Source organism: Notamacropus eugenii, chromosome 5, assembly GCF_028372415.1.
Source record: "Notamacropus eugenii isolate mMacEug1 chromosome 5, mMacEug1.pri_v2, whole genome shotgun sequence".
Classification (NCBI taxonomy): Eukaryota; Metazoa; Chordata; class Mammalia; order Diprotodontia; family Macropodidae; genus Notamacropus; species Notamacropus eugenii.
In genome coordinates this window covers 98,468,022-98,488,931 of record NC_092876.1, presented here as the reverse complement: position 1 = coordinate 98,488,931, position 20,910 = coordinate 98,468,022, and the positions used below count along the sequence as shown (strand labels likewise).

At 35.6% G+C, this 20,910-nt stretch overlaps 1 protein-coding gene across 1 annotated transcript in view; it reads left to right on the top strand.

Moving 5' to 3' along the window:
- The window catches only part of ALG5 (ALG5 dolichyl-phosphate beta-glucosyltransferase), a 45,438-nt gene that overhangs the window by 13,549 nt on the left and 10,979 nt on the right, over positions 1-20,910 (top strand). The window contains exons 6-7 of the mRNA XM_072610387.1: positions 2,688-2,801; positions 11,691-11,750. Of these exons, the coding sequence (XP_072466488.1) occupies positions 2,688-2,801; positions 11,691-11,750 (174 nt within the window). The remainder of the gene's footprint in view (positions 1-2,687; positions 2,802-11,690; positions 11,751-20,910) is intronic.

The window sequence follows — 20,910 nt, the reverse complement described above, 5'->3', positions numbered from 1 at the left end:
TGTTCAAGTGTTTGAAGAGTTGTCATATGGAACAGGGATTAAACTTCTTCTGGTCATCTCCAGAAGGCAGATGCTGGGGCAGTGAGTGGGAAGTTACAGAGAAGCAGATGTGGCCTCAGACTGTAGAACAACAGTAAGAGCTGTCCCAAAGTAGAATGGGGTCTGCCCGGATTGTCTGGAGTCACATTAGGTGACAGAAGCAGGATTTGAACCCAGTTCATCAGACTTAGAGGTCAACTCTGTATGCATTATACCACACTGCCTCTTTTGTATTATAGGTTTTTCGACAATGTCACTGATATATGTATTTGTGATGAAATTGTTAAAATATAGATTATACTTTGAGGAATGAAGCATTCAAATTATTCCTCAACTTCCATGCATTTTTAATGTGTTGCATGAAGCCCTGCTGCCTAACATACACATATAACATATGTACTTACCTCTCCTTTCCATTTATGAGATAAATGATTATTCAGATGACCTATATCCATTTACCATTTTACCTTCAGATAATTACATGTAATGGTATTCCCATTCCCATTCATGTTTCCACATTCTGCGTAACTCTCTGGCATTCTGTTTTCCAGAAATCTACTAAAACTGGACTTGAATTGCTTGAATGTCAGATAGGACTCCACTGTTTTTATTTCTTTTTCCCCATATTCTTTCTAATTAATGTGATTCTATCACTGTTAAATCACACTACTAATAAAACATGATGTGTAACACCACCAACTAGAAATGGATTCATCGTGTTGCAATCGTAATGATCACATTTACGTCTACATTTCTAAATGTTGCACCAGTATTCCAACTCTTTATGCACTTGTTGCGTTTCAGTTTCCCATTCATGTTTCCAAATGTATTATGACAGGAATTTAGAACTATGATATATATATATATATCTATGCATATAGATATATATATAGTTATAGATTACCCATGTAATCTATAAAAAGAACTATTTAAAATTACATTCTCGTGATTTACCAAGTGTCATTGGTAACACATTGGCAAAGTGGTAGTTGGATGTATTGAGATTAGTTGCATTTTAATGAGGTTCACAATACTTAGCTTCATATACTATCTTTAGATCTTTTGGTAAGGAATTTCCTAGATAGACCTCCACTCTCTTAGGCAGGCAGTCAATCACAAACATTTATTAGGCACCTGCTGTGTGCCAGGTACTGTGAAAACCAGACAGAAAGGCAAACACATGACTCTTGCCCTCAAGAATCTTCCATTCTAATTGAGATATTTCACAAGGCACCATGCCATAAAAGTTACTTTATCTGTGCACATGATCTTCATGTGCTATGCCAGTGAAGAGCCTGGACTCTCTAACCATGTTTATTCCATAGATCATGTTTTGTGAAATACTATATTATGTATAGAGAGCGTGCCTATAAGTAAGATAGGTCCTTAACTTCAACAAAATAGATTTGAATTCTTTCTTTAAAAGTATCAATACCCTTATTCATCTTGACTCATATTTACAAATGGTAATACTATCAACTCCAGCAACCAGATAATTGACAAAAATATTAGTGACTTAACTTAAAAGACTGGAGTTTATTAGACAGTTAAATAATATTTATTCATTATCCACTATTTGCATAGAATTATATGAAGTAGCCTTTGCCAGCATTTTGCAATCTAGGCTATAAAGAATATAAATCTATTCTTTGCCTAAGAATGTTTATTTAACAATGCAAATGTTCAATATGTGGAAAATAATAAAAGTGCTAAGGATATACAGTAATGGGCTTATCTAAAAGCCATATACTTTACTGGATAAAGTGAATTTTAAGCTAAAAATATGGTTAGAGAGTAGATTGAAACATAAAAGGGTTGTTGGCATACAGGCTACAGAAGCACTTCGACAGTAGTAAATGGTTATTTGCAGATATTTGTTATGTTAGGGCCAGGATAAGGAACCTTTACTTTACTGAACCCAGAGACATTTAATTTTGAAATTATTCCCCAAAGTAGTTGCTTAAACCTACATTACTTTATAAAAAAAAATTTTTTGGACAGCACCTGTATTTCGTTAGCGTAGGGTAGAGAGATCAAATTCATTGTCCCCAAAGGAAATTAAAATGAAATTGGGAAATGTTTTACAACATAAATAAAAATACAGGACAATATAGTTAATGTTAATATGTGGTTTTCTAAGTCAGAAGGTAGCCTGCAGGAATCTGTTTGAGTTTGACAACACTGGGGTCAAACATGCCCTCTCCCAGTGCAAAGGGGCATCTTCTCTAAAGGTTATAGTCTCAGAGGGTTGTCTGGGGCATTGAGAGGTAAAGGAACTTGCCAGGATCATATAGTCAATATGTGGAAGAGACAGGATTTGAACCAGGTCTTCTGAATCTGAGGCCAGATGTCTGTCCTCTATGCACACTGCTTCTCCATAATTAATGATAAATTCTCACCATTCCTTTGCATCTGTACAGTCAAAAATGGGTTGTAGCAAAAAGTAATACAAGTAACTCTAAGTTTGTAAAGATTTGAACATTATGAACATGGATGTGATTTATTTGATCTCACTGAATTTTAGCTTTTCTCTCCTTCAGCCTCTTTTAGTCTTAAGTATTTTGAATGAAATAATTCAACTAAAACTTTGTGTAATTTTGTAAATTTATTAAAAATAAAAGTATTTTTATTGACATTTCTAAATGCAGGGTGTATTCACTTCTCGAGGGAGGAAGATCCTTATGGCAGATGCTGATGGAGCCACAAAATTTGCAGACCTTGAAAAATTAGAAAAGGAACTTGGAAATCTACAGCCTTGGCCTGTGAGTATAATATTTTATAATTACTCCTAAAATATCAATAAGAAAATATCAAAAGAAAAATTTGTGAACAAAGCCCATATATAAATATTACAGTTAATTATAATAGAAATATATTTCCCACATAATGAAAGACAGAAAAAAACCATTTTTACATCATTATTCTCTTGACAGCACTTTTTGACCAGTTTATGAAACACTGCCCTCAGATTGCCAGTACCTGAAACAGCAATAGGGAAATGCATGTCAGCATGAGTAAGCTATAGCGAAATGTGACTGAGGATTTGCATGCAAGAAATGGCATAAAAGATTGTTTCTTGGAAATATGTTGTTCCAAAAGTATATGTGCTGATTATTTAATTAGACAGATGGTAGTGCACGAGTGACCTGAAGACTCCACTGGTACCCACAGAATATCAGAAAGCCTTAGAGGAAGGTGTCCAACATTTTGGGTAGGTACTTTATAGAGGATTTATGAAAGACATGGAGAAAAATCACGTGGAATGAGAGCCATAAATGGATTAATACCACTAGAAGGAGGAACCACATTGATAAACTCATCCATCCACTGAAGTATAAGTTAAAGACTAACACAAACCTGAAAGGTTTAGGATTTCTTTTTTTATCATATTACTATCTTTAAGGATTGTAATATTGTACTTTATATGACAGTTCTTCTGTGAGAGCCCAAATAACTATCCTGCCAGTTTCTTTTGAGTCCCTGATCGTTTACTTCGTTGTTGAGTCATTTCAGTTATATCTGACCCTTCATGAGCAGATTTGGATCATGGCAAAAATTCTGGACTGGTTTTCCTTTTCCTTCTCCATTTCATTTTGCAGGTGGGGAAACTGAGGCAAACAGGGTTAAGTGACTTACCCAGGGTCACATAGCTAGTAAGGTCTGATGTAGGATTTGAACTCTGGTCTTCCTGACTCCAGGCCCAGTGCTCTATCCACTGTGCCACCCAACTGTGCCACCCAACTGCCTTTTTCCTTTTACAAAAGTATTAATACTTACCATGCAAATTTGTTACGTTCTCACCTTTGTTTAATATGCTTAATATGTCTAAGCACCCTCTGAGTTTGTTTTTAAGCAGTCCTGTTTAACATTTTCTCTAACAATGTTTTAGAAAATATCTTTCCACTTGATTCGATGGCCCTTCCCAAAGGATTGGACCTGTGATTGGGGAACCAGCTGCCATGGTGCTGCCTTCCTTGACGAAGTCAGCCTTTGAGTCTGAAGGAAGGGATAGGAGGAGTCTGTCATCAGGACAAGAAGGACAGAAGCACAAAGCTTATCAAACAGTACTTGATGCTAATCTCTTGTTAATACCCAGAGATAATCAGTGAATTGCCTCTATTGGTCAAAAGCTACCTTTAAGTATATAAGGACGTTTGTGTGGAAGGTAGACTAGACTTACTCTCCCTTGCCCCAGAGGACAGAATAGGAGCAGTGGGTGGAAGTCGCAAAGAGACAAGGTTATGCTTGATGGAAGGAGAAACTTCCTTATAATTAAACTTATTCAAAAGGGAACTGGGTCCCCTTGAGAGCTAATGGGCTCGTTCTTACTAAAGGTTTGCAGCACTGCTTCACTAGAGTGTGAAGTACTTATTAAGCACCTGTTCAGTACCAGGTACCATCATGGGCCTCTAGTCATATAGAGACAAAAATGAAATCATCTCTTCCTTCAGGGAGCTTACATTCCTAATGGGAGAGCTCCATAAATGTTTATCAACAGAGTAGCAACATGTATAAAGAAAAGGTAATTTTTGGTGCATGAAGGCTCCATGTAGTAGATGTTACTTGAACAGAGTTCTAGAGGAAATGAGGGATCCTAAGAGGCAGATGAGGTGGGGTAAAGGTCCAGAGTCAGGAGATGGAGTATTATGTGTGAGAAACAGCAAAAAGGCCAGGCTACCTGGGTCAGAGAATGTGAAAGGGACCATTCTGCTTCCTCCCCCTCCCTCCCCAAACATATTCACTTATCTGTCAATGCAGATGGAGCTTTCATGCTAAGCAGTGGCCATTGTTCCAAACCCCAGAGTGAATGAACCACCTGCTGCAGTATTATTAAACTGTTCATTTCATCACCCAAGATGAAGATAATGATGAGGAGGATGATATTTATATATTGCCTTACCATTTGTAAAGTTCTTTATCAATATTATCTCATTTTATCCTCTAACAACCCTGGGAGGTAGATCCTTTTATTATCCTAATTCTCTGGTGAGGAAATTAAAGTACCCAAAACTTAAGTGACTTTCTGGGAGGCAGATAGCTAGTAAGTGTCTCAGGTTGGCTTTGAATTTAAGATTTTCTGACTCCAGGATCAATACTCTAGCTACTCTACCACTTAAGTACAGATATTTAAAAATTAGTAGTTACTCTCCTGAATGTAAGATTGGTTCGACTAATACTGGGGCAAGCAGTTCACTGACATTATTAAAAACCTTTATGGAAGGTTTTGCCATAAAACAACTGAAGACTGTGTAGGTATTTTCCCTTTGTTATTCCTCCTATGAAAAATGGGCTTACAGGTAAAATTGTACCTTTCTCCTGGTGTAGCAACTGTAGAAAAATGAAATCACTTACCCCAGGTCATTTAAGAAAGTGGGATAGAAGAGTGTGCCAGAAATAATTCTCAAACTTCTTCCTAATCTGTTTCCTTATCTGCCAGTGAAATATGGTCTGTGGTTGTTTGATTGACTGACATAGGCCTTCCTATAAAAAGAAGTTGTGTAAAGGGAGGCTTTTAAAAACTTTATTAATTTTATCATTTTTTGAAAACATGAAATAAGGAATTATTAAATTACCGTTGTGTCCTTTATTCCTGCCCTGGTTTTGTGGCACCCTTGGATATCTAATTGTATCAAAATCTCTATTTTATTATGAATTGATTTAATTTTAATTATTATCAAATTATCTAATTATTTCAGAATTCTCAAAATAGAATTCATTTAAATCTACATTAATTTATAAATATAACAAACATGATTAGAACATCTTAAGATGCAAAATAAAAGTGTCAAATTTCCCTCATTTCTTAATAAATGGTGATGTCCAGCAGATGACCTTATTTGTGAATTATTTCAAGCCCTCAAACATTGTAGTCCCATCTAAATAAATATAATCATTTAAAGGATTTCATAACCTTATAAAATCTGAGATTTAGATCTAGAAGGAATCTTAGAGTCTTTCATCTGGGCCAATCCCAGTTTATAGATCATGAAACTGAAGCCCAGAGGGCTGAAGTGACTTTTTCAGCATTACAATCATAGTAAGTGACCTAACTTTTCACACAGAAAAAACCAAATGATAAAGAATTCATTTTGTCACAAACACTACATGCTACATGCAATACAGCGGACAACTCAGAGCTAGTCAAATCAGTACTTCTGTCTTGGACAGACATAGTGGATGGACAGTGAACTGGGTAGATATTGAAAAGGAGGAAGAAAGTGGGTTAAATTGCCTTTGGAGTATTATAAACTATCACTAACCTTCATGCAATAAAAATATAACTGCTTAGCATCAGTGTTCTCCCTATGATACATATAGCTGGCACTCATGAAACACCAAGGTCTCTGGAGAATTAAAACTTAAAAAATTAAAAAATTAAAATTGCCAAAAGGCAATTGGGAAGGTACATGGTGAGCATAAATAAATTGAAACAGTATTACTAACAACAAATTACTCACTAAAAGAAATCTAAAAGTGGCACAAGTCATATGACAGCTGACACAGTATATCTGCATCATTGGTACCCACAAAAGGTCCCAAGAAGGACCCCGGTGTATTAGGTGGACTTCCCATAGAGTATTTATGGGAATATTTGCATTTTGTGAAGCCACAAAGGTTGAGAAGCTATGGATGTATTGTGATTCAGATCATTAGAGGGTAAACTCGAAGTGATAAAGTCATAGATATATTGAAGTTATAAATATGTAACATCCGGTACTTTTAAGGAATGGGCATGGGCATGGGAGAGGGAGAGAATACTCATTTAAAACAATGGCAGTTATAATCTATAACTAATAGTCTACAAAGAAGCCCAGTGAAAATTTCCTTGTCTGTTCATGGTGTTTGTTGTACTTTATTTATACAGCACAAATTTAAAAATATGGGTTCTGTGTTGTGGAAGCTTACATCTCTGTGTTCTCCCTCACTAGAGGGCACTAGCTGACTAAAAATAGTACATATTTACAGTTTCATATTTGTAGGCATTACCTCAGGAATTTTTATAGCATTTTTATCATTGACTTCTGTCTTTGTTTCCTTTCTTAGGTTTCATTTTTCACTGAAACTGCAAGAAGTTTACTCCCTATCTTACTCATATGTTAGTATTAGAATGCTCTAATCACTTTTGTGGGTCTGAGCGACCTTCCAAGATCTGAAGGCCAAAATCGCATGTAATTATTTCTCTTTAAAATGTCCTTTTATCTTTTTTTTAGGTTTTAAACTAAGTAGTAAATAGCTTGAACAGAACTTTTCGTAATCCCTAACTATGGAATAAGGACTTCGCATGTCAATTCCATATCTTTTTTATTCTTACCATTTTTCTGGCTTTTTCTTAAAAATACTTTATTACCAAATTTTTCATTTCTGGTCAGTGAGTCATAAGCTCTACTAATGAATATGTTTGCTTTACATTCATCTTTCTAAAATAAAGTAGTGTTTTTTTCCAGAACTTATTTGTATTATCATAATATTACAAATTATAGCCCAGAACTAGGACATAAGCAGAAAAACAAAAATAGTAGATATCACAAAGTCCATACATCTAAAACTTATTCCTTTTGATCACAGGAGAGCTTCTGAAGCCCTCCATGGAAGCCTGTCTATGTGTTACTGTAGAAAGAGCCTTACTCTAGAGTTGGAGAATCTGGGTTCAGATCTTGCCTCTGGTGGTTATTACTTGTGTGATCTTGGGCAAATCACATGATCTCCCTGGGCCTAGGGGTTGGATAAGATGGCTTTTGAGGTCCCTTCAAACTCTAGCTCTATAATACTGTGATCCTAATTCTAGCAACCTTTATTATCTAGTTTCTAAACCAAAAGCAGATTAAAAATGGCAACTTTAGGAGAGCACCATGCAGGTGAATCCAACACTGACAAGGAACACAAGGACAGCTGAGAACAAGAAAGGAGAAAGAAAAACTAAACACAAATTGAAAAAGCACAGCAATGTAGGATCATCTAGTACAGGAGCAGCAAATAGCTCTTTTGATCTCATTGGTTCCTAATGACCCTGAATCATCAAGAAAAGGTGACATTATTTTCTGTTTACTATGTTAAAGAACTCAGGGAATGCTTAAGAAATTATTTTTATCAAAAATGCCAAAAAAAAATAAATTTTTGATGCTTAGAGTTGGAAGGTTCTTCAAGAAGTTATCTAGTCTAAAGCCTCATTGAACAAGGAACCCTCTTACAGTATCCCCAGCAACTGATCAGTCTGTCTTGTAAACCTTCAAGAAGAGACTTACTACTTTCTGACAGAGCTTTTTCTCCTTTTGGTAATGATCCCATCTCTAGCAGTAACTAGGTTCTGTTAGTGAATGTAAGCCTGCAAAACAAGCATTCAAGTGTGTAAGGCCACAGCCACGTCACTTAATCTCTCTCTGAGCTCTAGTTTTCTTATCTGTAAGATGACAATAATATCACTGTCCTACCTACTTTATAGAGTTATTGAAGTAACATATAAATGTGACTCATTGTTATCATTATGATGACGACTGTGGGAAGAGTTGAAACTTCCGAGTTGAAATCTGGCCACAGAGACTTAGTGGCTGAGTGACCTTGGGCAAGTCACTTACTCCATTTACCTCCATTTCCTCATCTATAAATTGAGCTGGAGAAGGAAATGGAAAATCACGCCATCATCTTTGCCAAGAAAACCCTAAATTCAGTCACAAAGAGTTGGAAATGACTGAAACAACTGACCAGCAAAAGTAGCAGTCCCCCCCGTAGGTTGGTTACTTTAGGAAGTTTAATCAGTTATCAGTTTATAAGTGTATTATCCAAGAAAAAGAAAATGCATTTCAGCATGAGACATGTTTTCTATATTGTGTATTTTTACTCTCATGATTTGTTCTGATAGAATCTTACTTTTTTTATTTTGGAATGTTGCACATTTCCTTCTTTTCTTAATTCCCTCAGGCTCAGTTCTCCTGGATCACCATCCATGAAATGTTTTAGAAGAGCATTATGAGAGCAATTCTGATTAGACATTTCCTTCTTAAAAAATAGTGTAGTACTTTCATGTAGAACGTGCCCCAGTGCCCCCACCTTTTTTTTCTAAGCCAATTCTGTATTATTTCCCATCTCTCACAGACTAGCAAAAGTACTTGACCTGAATAGATTTGAACTCCATATTGTTCCTTAAGACTTTTGGTGGAAAGGCCCCATATCCTCCTAGATATTCTTCCTTAGGCACAGTTTTTAGAACAAGGATACCCTTCATTTGTGAAGAAGTCTAACAAGTTGGCTTATCATTTATAAGCTCTTTAGATTAATTCCTCCTGATACTGAGGTCAGTACCATGAACTCATTTCCTCTTTAAGGTCCCATGTATAACACACTCATATACTTTTCTGATTTACAAAAAAACCAAAGATGTTAAAAGCCCTCAGGGAGTAAGCTGTGCTGATAAGCTGGAAAAAAAAATATGAAAAGATTTTAGGTGGAAGTTTTTCGCTGTTTCTAGTAAAAACTGTCACTCCTTACCATTTGCTAAAATAAAAAAAAACACCAAGAGAGATAGTTTAAAAACAGTGATGATAGGGGTGGGTAGGGAGAATATGTGTACAAGCTTCTGCTATTAGTGATACTATAGAAATAGAAGCTTTGTAGCTTTTCTTTTCTGTAAAATTAAATATAATTTATTATTGAGTGCCAGGGGTGTTATTGTTGTTGGTGGGGTTTGTTTTGTTTGTTTTGTTTTGAGACTGGGTCTCCCCACTTCGTTCAGACTGGAAGTACAGCAGCTATTCACAGGCCCAGTACCACTGCTGATTGGCATAAGAGTGTTGGCCTAATCCATTTCAAACCTGGACTGGCGCCTCCCTCCCTAGGCAGCCTGGGGAGGGGTGGGAAGCTGAGAGGGGCCGTTGCCTGATGGGAGGTGCTCTTTGTGTCATTACTGATCTTAGTGTGACCCTTGGTGATCAACTCTCAGAACTCCAGAGGTTACTCAGTCCACCAGTCTCAGTCTTAGTCTCAGGTAGCGGGGACTGCAGACTTATGCCATCATTAACAGCATCTTTTGATAATATCATATATGATATGATGTAATATAATATGAAATTTTTCCCTTCTGCTGTTTGCTCTCAGTCACTTCCTGCCTTACTGTCACCTCCTACTCCCACACCCCCAAAGGAAACAAAAAACAAACTTATCTTAGAATGTTAGAGTTAGGAGGCATCTTAGTGTTCATCTAGTTCAGCCCTTTCATTTTACGGTGAGATGACTAAGGTCCAAGGAGGTAAAGCCATTTTTTTGTCCAGGATCACCCAGCTCGTTAGTGGCAGAGCCAGTACTAGGAAACCTATCTTCAGACTCCTGGTCCAGTGTTCATTATGATCATTATTATTAACTTTTACTTATTTAGCATTTTATGATTTATAAAGTTATACTGTACTTTCACTAAATTCTCACAGCAGTCCTTTGAAGCTGGTAATGTATTATCCCCATTTTATACTAGCTTTTTCTCCTTAATGTTGGCTGTTTGAAGAATGGAAATAAATGTATGCATACACATATGTAAAATCACCTTTTTATAATAGCCCCCAATATTCTCCCATCTGGTAAGTATTATAATACTGTTTTTTAAATCTACAAACTATAGGAAAAGTCTTAAACATTGAAGTACCAAATAAACATGAGTTGTTCTGTTCTGAAGAACAATTTGAAACCACACTCAAAGAGCTGTAAAACTGTGCATAGTCTTTGACTCAGCAATACCAGGCCTATATCCTAAAGTGATCCAAACAAAAGAGAAAAAGATTCATTTGTACAGACATATTTATGGCAACTCTTTCTGTGGTAGTAAAGAATTGGAAATCAAAAGAATGCCCATCATTTGGGGAATGGCTAAACAAGTCATGGTGTATAATTGTGATGGAATACTATTGTGTTATAAGAAATAATCAAGCAGGATGGCTTCAGAAAAACCTGGGAAGATTTATATGAACTAATACAAAGTTAAGTGAACAGAACCAGAAAACATTGTGCACAATGTTTTAAGGATGATCAGCTGTGAAAGATTTAGCTACTCTGATCAAGACTGTGATCCAAGAAAATTCCAAAGGACACGTGATGAAAAATGCTGTCAACCTCCAGAGAAAGAATGAAATACGAATGCAGATTGAAGCATACTTTTTTTTCTTAATTTTTTGTGTTTTAGTTTTTTTGTCTGTTTTCTTTAACAACATGGCTAATATGGAAATACATTTTACTTGACTTCACTTGTATAATTGATATCAAATTGCTTGCCTTTTCAAGGAGGGAGGAAGGAAAAGATTGGAGCTTGAAATTTTAAATTTTAAAAATTAATTTAAAATTTAAAAATTAAATTGCTTTAATGAAAGCAATAAAATATATTTTAAATGGGATGTTAAAATATATTAACATTATTAAATTAAACTAAAATATATTTTTAAATTACCAAATAATATTAAATATGAAGATATTTTATAAATGAGTTACTAAAAACACCAATGATAAAAGAAAAATTTCATTTCCCCACACTGTGGAACATTCACATTGCTAATCAATTAATCTTTTTATCAATGACAAGATATTGATGCACCAGACATCTCTTCAGGACTACAAGTTATGTAGCAGCTGCACATAAAATATTGTGATTTTTTTTTTTGGTTGCTTTTCCCCACCAGGATCAAATGGCTATTGCTTGTGGATCTCGAGCTCATCTGGAGAAAGAATCAATAGCTCAGGTAAGGCTTTCATGAGGTGGCCTGTATTCATAGTGCAAGAAATTAAATGAGCCTTTCAAGTTTAAGAAAAAAAGACCTCTTTTATCTTTTTTAAAAGAAAGCTTGAAGAATTTGATGCATTTATTTAAGCGCAATATTCTGAAAATATAAATGAGTTTAGGCTTTCTAAAGTTCAAAGACTGGTAGAAACAGGAAAAAAATAGGATACTAATATTTGTATTATTGAACTTCTCTTAGAATGTACAGAGTCCTAATACAGTGAGATAGAAAACTTCAAAAGGAAAACAATTGAAAATAATTTGTGTAGAGTCTAACACTTGTCATGTTAACCCACTTTTAAATGGTATATTTTGAGTTTTACACAAGAGTCCAAGTGGTTGTCTTTCTTTGTGTTGCCTTTGTGTTAGAAAAGCAATGAAATCGAAAATCTTATTATTCCTTTGCCATTTAGTATCTGACTTTTATTTTACAGTATAAGAAGTCTTAGGAAGGCTCTGTAAACTACAAGAAGAAACTAATCTCTGGAAATTAGGTAGTGTATGTTAGAAAATCTGTGGGGCACCTAGAGGGAAAGGGGATGAAAATGTATTATGAAAGAAAAATACAGTGATATATATTATACTTCTACTGAGAAATTTAACCTCGTCACACCATTAGTATTTATTTAGTAATAATGATTCTAGAGGTGAAAGAAAATAAATGTCTTCCTCTGATTTAGTTTTTATTTGATTCAGCTACATATGAAAAATATTAATACCTTCTTAATACTCCCTACCATAAGTTTACCTCTCCGTCAGTTTAAATTATTTAAAAGCTTATATGCCTCAAGCCCTTGTTAATTTTTTATTCTTTTGTGGTGATAGAGAATAAAGGCACCATTCTTTTGTTTGGGAGAAACTTCCAAGAGGATTCTTCTTTTGAGAAAGAAGAATGGCCCTTGATATTTATGATTAAAAAAGATTGGCAGAGAGACAGCATGTCTTAATGGTTAGAGAGTCAGCAGGCTGACCATGGTTCATGTCCTACTTCTGACACATGCTGTCCGTGTTCCCCTGGGAGAGTCACTTATCCTCAGTATTCAAGGCAACTCTCCAAGACTGCAGGTTGTAGAAGAGCTGCTTTGGTTGAGGCAGTTTCCTCAATAGGAGTTTACTACACTAATACAATCATGGATTCAAACCACCCAAATAAGATCAGCTGGTAATCTGGTTGTATAACTTTTTGGCAGTGGTATCCTTAATGACAGAGACCTTGTTTCTTGGTCTCCTTTAAATACAAAAAAAAAACCAAAACAGTGCTTAATACATAGGACTCTGAATAAGTAGGTAGTGATGAGACAATATGAAGAACTGGAAGGTGGAAATTTCCTTTTCTACTAAATAGAATTGTAAACTTCTTGGGAGCAAACTGTCCCCTAATACCTATTCCTACTTGGATGACTATATTTTGCATTGGTGCTACCGTTTTCCTTCTACATTTTCTCATGTTTTTGGTACTTCTCAATTTGTGTTCCTCTTATTGTTGGAATGGTCATCATGACTCCAGTGAATCTGTTCATGTTCATGTACTACCTTGGTGAAAGCTCTGACTTTTATACTGTATGACAGTTTCTTCAAGGAAAGCTTGGAAGTTTAAGTATTTTGTATTAAATATATTCTCATGGGGAAGTAGTAGCTATAGTCTCAGATTACATTAATAGTTTTCTCACAATTTGCTTCCTGTTAATTTTTTAGTAGTTTCATCATAATAAATTGATCTTTTTATTTGCTATAATATGTTTCATTTTTTTTTTCCATTTGTCTTTTTCTAAATAATAGTTAATTCATCCATCAAATTCAACAAATATAAAGGCCTGTGTTGGTCTCCCATTGTGGTATGGAGATGAACTTGGATTCTTGAAAGCTATGCCAGTGAAGTACAGGTTCTGGGAGGCTCTGCCAAGGAAGAAAGGCTTCAAGTACAAGTCAGCAATAGACTGTCACCTAGTCACTGTCAGCCTAGTTAAGTGTGGAGAGATAGCTTCAGTACAAGAATGTTAGCCACTAGATGATTTTTTTTTGTCCTTGGCTAGTCTTGAAACCATATTCTTTTTTTTACAATAAGTTTTGATTGATAGCTTTTTTTTCAGCACCATCGTAGTTTACTCAGTATCCTTCTTCCTTCCAGAGAGCCATCTTGTATAAACAAATAGTATTTTTTTAAAGATAGGAAAAGAAAAAGAACAGAAAAAAATCAGCCCCCTGAAAAGTCTGAAAACATGTACAGTATGTAACACTTGCGAACCACCCACCTCCACAGAGTGGTGGATTCAGTGTCCTTTTATAATTCTTTTGAACTATACTTATTTTTTATAATTTTACAAATTCAATTTTGAATTTTTATTTGTTTAGGTCTTCTTTCCATTTACATTGTTGCTGTGTGCGTGTATACATATATATGTATATACACATGCATATACATATATATTGGTTTTTTGGCTCTGCTTACGTCACTTTATGTCAGTTCGTATTGATCTTTCCATGTTTCTCTGTATTTATCACATTCATCATTTCTTATGATAATACTCCATCACATTCATGTACCACAGTTTGTTTAGTCATTCTCTAGTCAGTGAGTACCAACTTTGTTTCCAGTTCTTTGATATCACAAAAAGGGCAGCTATAAATGTTTTGTTTTATGTGAGAACTTTCTTCTTTTCAATAGCTTCCTTGGGTTATAAGCCCAGTAACTGAATCTCTGAATCCAAGAGCATGCACATTTTAGTCACTTTATTTGCTTAATTCCAAATTGCACTCATTCACAGCTCTACCAACAATATATCAGTGTGCCTGTCCTTTCTCCCACAACCCTAACATTGACTATTCCCATTTTTGTCATCTTTTCCAGGTGTCATCTTCCATGGTGTAAGGTGAAACTTCAGGGTTGATTTGATTTGTACTTCCTTTATTTTTAATGATTTGGAGCATTCTTTCATGTGGTTATTAATGTTTTACAATTATTTTGAGAACTACTTGCTTATATCTTTGACCATTTAGCTGTTGAGGAGTATGTGTATGTCTATTGTGTGTGTGTGTGTGTGTGTGTGTGTGTGTGTGTGTGTTAATAGATTAGATATCTTGGATACCAAACCCTTATTAAAGAAATTTGAAATTTCACATTCAACCACTTTCCTTCTTATCCTAGGTGCATTAATTTTGTCTGTGAAGAAGCTTTACCATTTTATGTAATCAAAGTTATCTATTTTATCTTTTGTAGTTGCCTCTATCTTTTTTTTGTTTAAGAATATGTCTCTTACCCATAGCTAGGAGAGGTGTATGATCTCCTTCCCTTCTAATGTTTTTTTGTATGATCATTCATAGTAAGGTCACATATCCATTTAGAACATATTGTGGAATATGATGTAAGGTGATCATCTAAGCGCAATTTCTGCCAAACTGCTTTGCAGTTTTCCCAGCAGTATTTATCAAATAGAGTTCTTTCCTAAGTAATTTACATTATTTGGATTGGAATTTTCCTTTCTATTATTGCTTCTTAGATTTTGTTATTATTAGAAATGGGTAGTGAATTAATATTTATCAGTAAAAGGAATGTTCATCCTGATGAAATTTTTTCAAGTAATATATAAGAACATATATTTATCGAGCACCTGCTATTTGCAAGGCACTGTACTATGAACAGTGGCAGATACAAAGAATAAGACAAAGAGCTAGTGTTGGGGTCGTCTGGCAAAGAGTGTTGAGGAAGGCGTGATAGAGTAGTCAACTTTTGAGTTGAGCCTTAAAGGAAGAGGTGCCACTACATCATACGATAGCAGATCCGAGACCAGTAAGTTCTCTAAAATATTTTGACTCTACCTGTTTTTTAAATGTTTCAGAATTTTTTAAAGACCTTTAGGCAGGTCCTATCATGTATATATACACATATTACCACGTTTTTGCAAATACCTTTGAAAATTACCTAAAAAAAAGTTAAAAGTTTTCAGTACTGTGATTTCAAAGCTATACAGTCTCTCCTACCTTATTATCTAGAATCTTTTTTCAACAGAAGAACAGAGAGGGATGATTTTGGCTCTTTGAAAATAGGCATTTTCATTATATCTGCCTCTCTTGACCACTATATGGCTCCCTTTTGAATATTTATTATTGCAAGATACACAAAATTATATATTTTTAGTGACTATCAAAGAGATCTAACAATTTTATTGGTTTTTAATTTGTAATTCATAGAATCATAGAAGACAAAAAGGAACTTTTTTTAATCTGGACCTATGATTTTATTGGAATTAGTAACTTCCACTTATGTGTAAGAGCAGCTTGCTGATAATTTAGTGTCTCTTAGGGTACTTAGAGGTTAAGTGACTTAAATGACTTGTTTATGGTTACATGGCCAGTATGTTTAGAAGTAGAACCTGAACTCTGATCTTCAGATCCAGAAGGGACCTTAGAGGTAATTTAGTCCAGCTCTTTCATTTTAAAGACAAGAACAGTGAGGTCCAGGGAGGTTAGATGACATGCTTATGTCACACAAGTAGTGAATGGTACAGCTTGGATTTTCCACATTTAGCACTCTCCACTGCAGCAGCATGCTGCTCAGACCTTCCCTCCACCTCATCCCAACTGCTCATCAGCCCTTCCCCGAAGACCCAAGTAGCACAGACTCCTTTCACTTTGAGACAGCAGTTATGTTGAGTCAAAATCTGCCATTCTACCCCAGAGGTGCAGTGTGAAAGTTTATGTATATCAAAATAGTTTTTACCTAAAGGAATTTGCTTAATAATACATTTTAATATTGCACCTAATATTTAAAGGATTCTACCAAGTATTTTCAAAAATTAAAGATTGAAAGGCACAGTGAGGGTGTTATCTGCTGTAATAGTAATATCACTGATAAAATAACGGAATCATCGAAGTATCAGCTTTTTCTTAGTACTTCCTGTAGTGTGGTTCCTACCCAAAGCTGCAGATTGGGATAAACTGAGATATTTATGACAAATGAGACAGGCCCTACTTCAAGGAGTTTACATCATACTAGAGCATGCAATATCTGGTATAGTATAAAAGAAAATAGAAGTGGAAGAAGACAGAAGAGCTGAGGGAATCAGAGAAAGCTTAATGGAAAAGATGGCATCTGAGCTGAACCTTGCAGGAAAGACAAGACTTCCTGAGATATCAAGATGAGAGCTGAGTAGAAGACATGAAGTAGCATTTCTAAAAATCTGAGTGTCACTTTTGGAAAAGAGCTTTTAGTCCAGTTTAGCTAGAATGTAGAATTCATAGTTTTATATTTTTATATATATGTATATGTATGTGTGTGTATATATATATATATACACAGAGAGAGAGATAAATAGTTTTATTCGTGTGTGTATATATAGGTTTATAATTTGAAATAATTTTGTAATGATAGTTAATACGTGGTTTTAGAGATCTTTAAATGCTAAAGAGTGTATTTTATATCTTCTAAGCAATGAGAGTTCCTTGAAGTTTTTGAAGTTAGTGACATAGTCAGACCTGTGCCCTGGGGTGATTATTCTGGCAACTTTCTAGATGACAGAAAGAACAGAGGAGAGAATGGAATGAGGGAGACCACTTAGGAAGTTACTGCACAGGTAAGAGGCCATTGCATCCTGAATCACTGCAATGGCCGTCTGAAAGGGAAGGAGACAACTGGGAGAGATGTGGAGGTAGAAGGATCAGCACTTGACAATGGATTAGATATTAATGTGGAGATGGAGGAGGAATGTGAAAAAGAGAGAAGAGTAAAGGATGATTCAGAACTTGTGAATATAGCTGACTGGGAGGATGGTGGTGTTCTCAATAGAAGTTTGGAAGGAGGTTTAGAGGGGAACATATTGAGAATATGTTTTACGTATGTTTAATTGGGCTGCCTACAAGACATACAGGAGAAGATATCTAGCAGGCAGCTGATAATGCAAGACTAAAAGTGGGGAGAGCGATTAGGACTGGCTGTACAGGGTTTGGGAAATCATCTGCATAAAAAATTATTCTTAAACCCTTAGGAATTAACACAATATCTGAGAAAGTATAGAAAGAGAAAAGTACTCAGACTAGAATTCTTATCAACAACCATGCCAAGAAGACAGGAGGTAGAATGATGATCCAGCAGAAGAGACTGAGAAGAAATGATTAGAAAAAGTAGGAAGTGAACAGTGTCTTGAGAGGCAAGAAAATAGAGAGTTATCTAGGAGGAAAGAATCATCAGTAGTATCAAAAACTCAGAGGTCAGAAACAAGGAGAAATAGAAGTCCATTAAGATTTATAAATTAAGAAAGACCTTTAGAGAAAGCAGTTGTGCTTGAGAGATGAGATCAGAAGTTAGATTTCAGAGGATGACAAAGTAAGTGGGTCAGGAAGACGTGAAGGCAACAAGTATAGATAATTCTTTGTAGGAGTTTGGCAGTGAAAGGAAGGGAGAGATACAAGAAGATAACTTGAGATCATGACAAGTCAAATGAAATTTTTTTCTTTATTATTAGAAATATGATAACAGTTAACAAACATGTCCTTGTACACAGAAGAACAGAAATGAGATGATGGTATATGACTGTGATGTATAGTTTAAAGTATATGCTTAGTGATCTTTAGCTCCCATAGGTTCAATTGTCATCTCTTTATAGATGATTCCCAGATCTATAAAACCAACCCCAACCATATCATTGATTGCATAATGGTCACTTTAAAATGGATCTATTCCATAGGTATCTCAAACTCAGCCTGTCCAAAACAAAATTAAAACAAGTCAAAAACAATAATTCTCTTCTCCTTCTTCTTCACTTCCTGTTACTGTCAGAGACACTATCATCTTCTCAGTTAATCAGGTTTGGGTAGATAGAAGAGCAGAAGAAAGAATGATTCTATATGACACCATGAATTTCTGTTATTCTCTTTGTATCATGAGCTCTTAGCACAGTGCTTGGCACATGCATAGTAAGCACTTAGCATGTGCTTATTGATTTTTCTATACTAAATTTAACACAGTAGTTTGAATACTGCCCTCCTTGTCTGTGTCCTCTTCTGGACTTTGATGTGTTCTCTCATATGTACTTTGAATGTTTCACTGACTTTTTCTTTCTTTCTTTTTTGCATCATTATTCTACCCATATTCTTCTCTCTAATTCTCCCCTGTCTGCCTGGTCCCTCCGACCCCTAGAAAAGCCCACCATTATAGCAAATAAGAGTATTTGAGTAAAACAGATCCATGCAATGGCTGTGTATGATAATATTTATCTCATTCTAAACCTCTGTCAAAAAATGCTTCATGATTAGTCTTCTGGAAGCCCAATTGATCATTGATTGTAGTTGTTCAATCCGTGTGGTTGTTTTCCTTTACAGTGTTGTAGTCATTGTGTAAGTTGTTCTGCTTCGGTATTCTTCACTTGCATTGATTCATAGCATTCCTTTTGAGTTCCCCTGAATCCATGCCTTTTGTTATTCCTTACAGTATAAAAATGTACGTTACATTCATATTCCATAATTTGTTCAGCCTTTACTCCCTCAATCAGTAGGTACTCACTTTGTTTCCAGTTCTTTGCACTGACCAAAACCAATCTGCTATAAATATTTTTGACATGTAGGTCTTATTTTCCTTTCTTTGTTCTCTTGAGGTATACGCCCACCAGTGGTGGGATTGCTGGAATAAGTGATATGCTGGCAAATTTTGAAGTATCTTTCCAACTTGCTTTCCAGAGTAGTTGGATCAATTTACAGCTCTACCAGCAGTGCTTTAGTACACTTGTCAAGTAGAGGTTTATTAAGTATGGAATAGACTTGAACATGTTTGTGGGAAGCAGAGAAAGAGTCAAGTCAATTTATTTACCCTGTGTCACTTTTTTTTTTCCTGATCAGTCAATAAACATTCATTAAGCATCTGCTATATGCTGGGCACTGTGCAAAACACTGGAGATATAAAAGAAAGCAAAAGATGGTCCTGGCCACAATCTAATGGAGACGACAGCCAGCAGACAAATATGTACAAATAAGCTATATCCAGGATAAATAGGAAGTGATTAAGAGAAGGAAGGCACCAACATTTAGAGGGATTGGGAAAGACTTCCTCTAGAAGGAAGGATTTTAGCTGGGACTAGAAAGAATTCAGGGAAGCCAGTAGGCAGAGATGAGGAGGGAGAGCATTCTAAGCATGGGTGACAGACAGAGAAATTCCTGGAGCCAAGAGCAAACTTCTTCTGAAAGACCTACTTTTTTTTTCTGCAAATAGTCCTGAAGAGGTTGCAAGGGGAAAAAGTTTAAGAAGCCCTGATTAGTGGATAAAATGCTGGAATTGGCGTTGGAAGATCAGAGTTTGATTTCTGCTTCATATATTTATTATCTCTGTGTGACCCTGACCAAGTCATTTAACTTGTCTGTGAGATGGAAATACTCCTAGCACCGAATTCACAAGATTGTTGAGAAAATCAAATGGGATGACTTATCATAGCACTTTAACACATGCAGAGTGCTTTACATGTCAGTGTGAGCAATTGCTAGAAAAAGTTTTGGCCACCCCATCGTGAAACCATACAGCTGGACTGTTTATACTGTTTATATCATCTGCCTTATACAGTGAGGCTTTGTTTGTTCGGCATGTGCATCCTTTTTAAAGATCATCCAGAAACTCTCTTGGGACTACCTTGGACAAATATTAAAATGTTAAAAGACTACTCACACCTGCTATGTAAAGAATTTTATCTATTAGATGCTATATGGAACAATGGAAAGAGTTCTGGTTTAAGGCTCTGAGGACTTCATTCAAATCCTGGCTCTCCCCCTTCTTACTGTGTGACTTTGAGTAAGTCACTAATCTCTGGGAGTTTATTCCCTTACCTTTAAAATGATAGTATTGAAGCTAGTTCCCTGTAAGTTCCCTTGCATTTCAAAAATCTGTGATCCTGTGACCTCTGAGCAGTAGCTGGTACAAATTTCATTTATCCCCATTTTACAGATAAGGAAACCAAAGCTCAAGTTAAATGATTTCGTGTTAAAACTGCTGTTCAAACCCAGATATCTTCACTCCAAGTCCACTGCTCTTTACAGGAGACTGCGTTTTAGTCTGTCTTTATTACATTCTACCATGATAACTATCAGCTTTCTCTTAGACTGACAAAAGTTTGTGAGGCAAAGAGGAATCGTAAATACACATGATG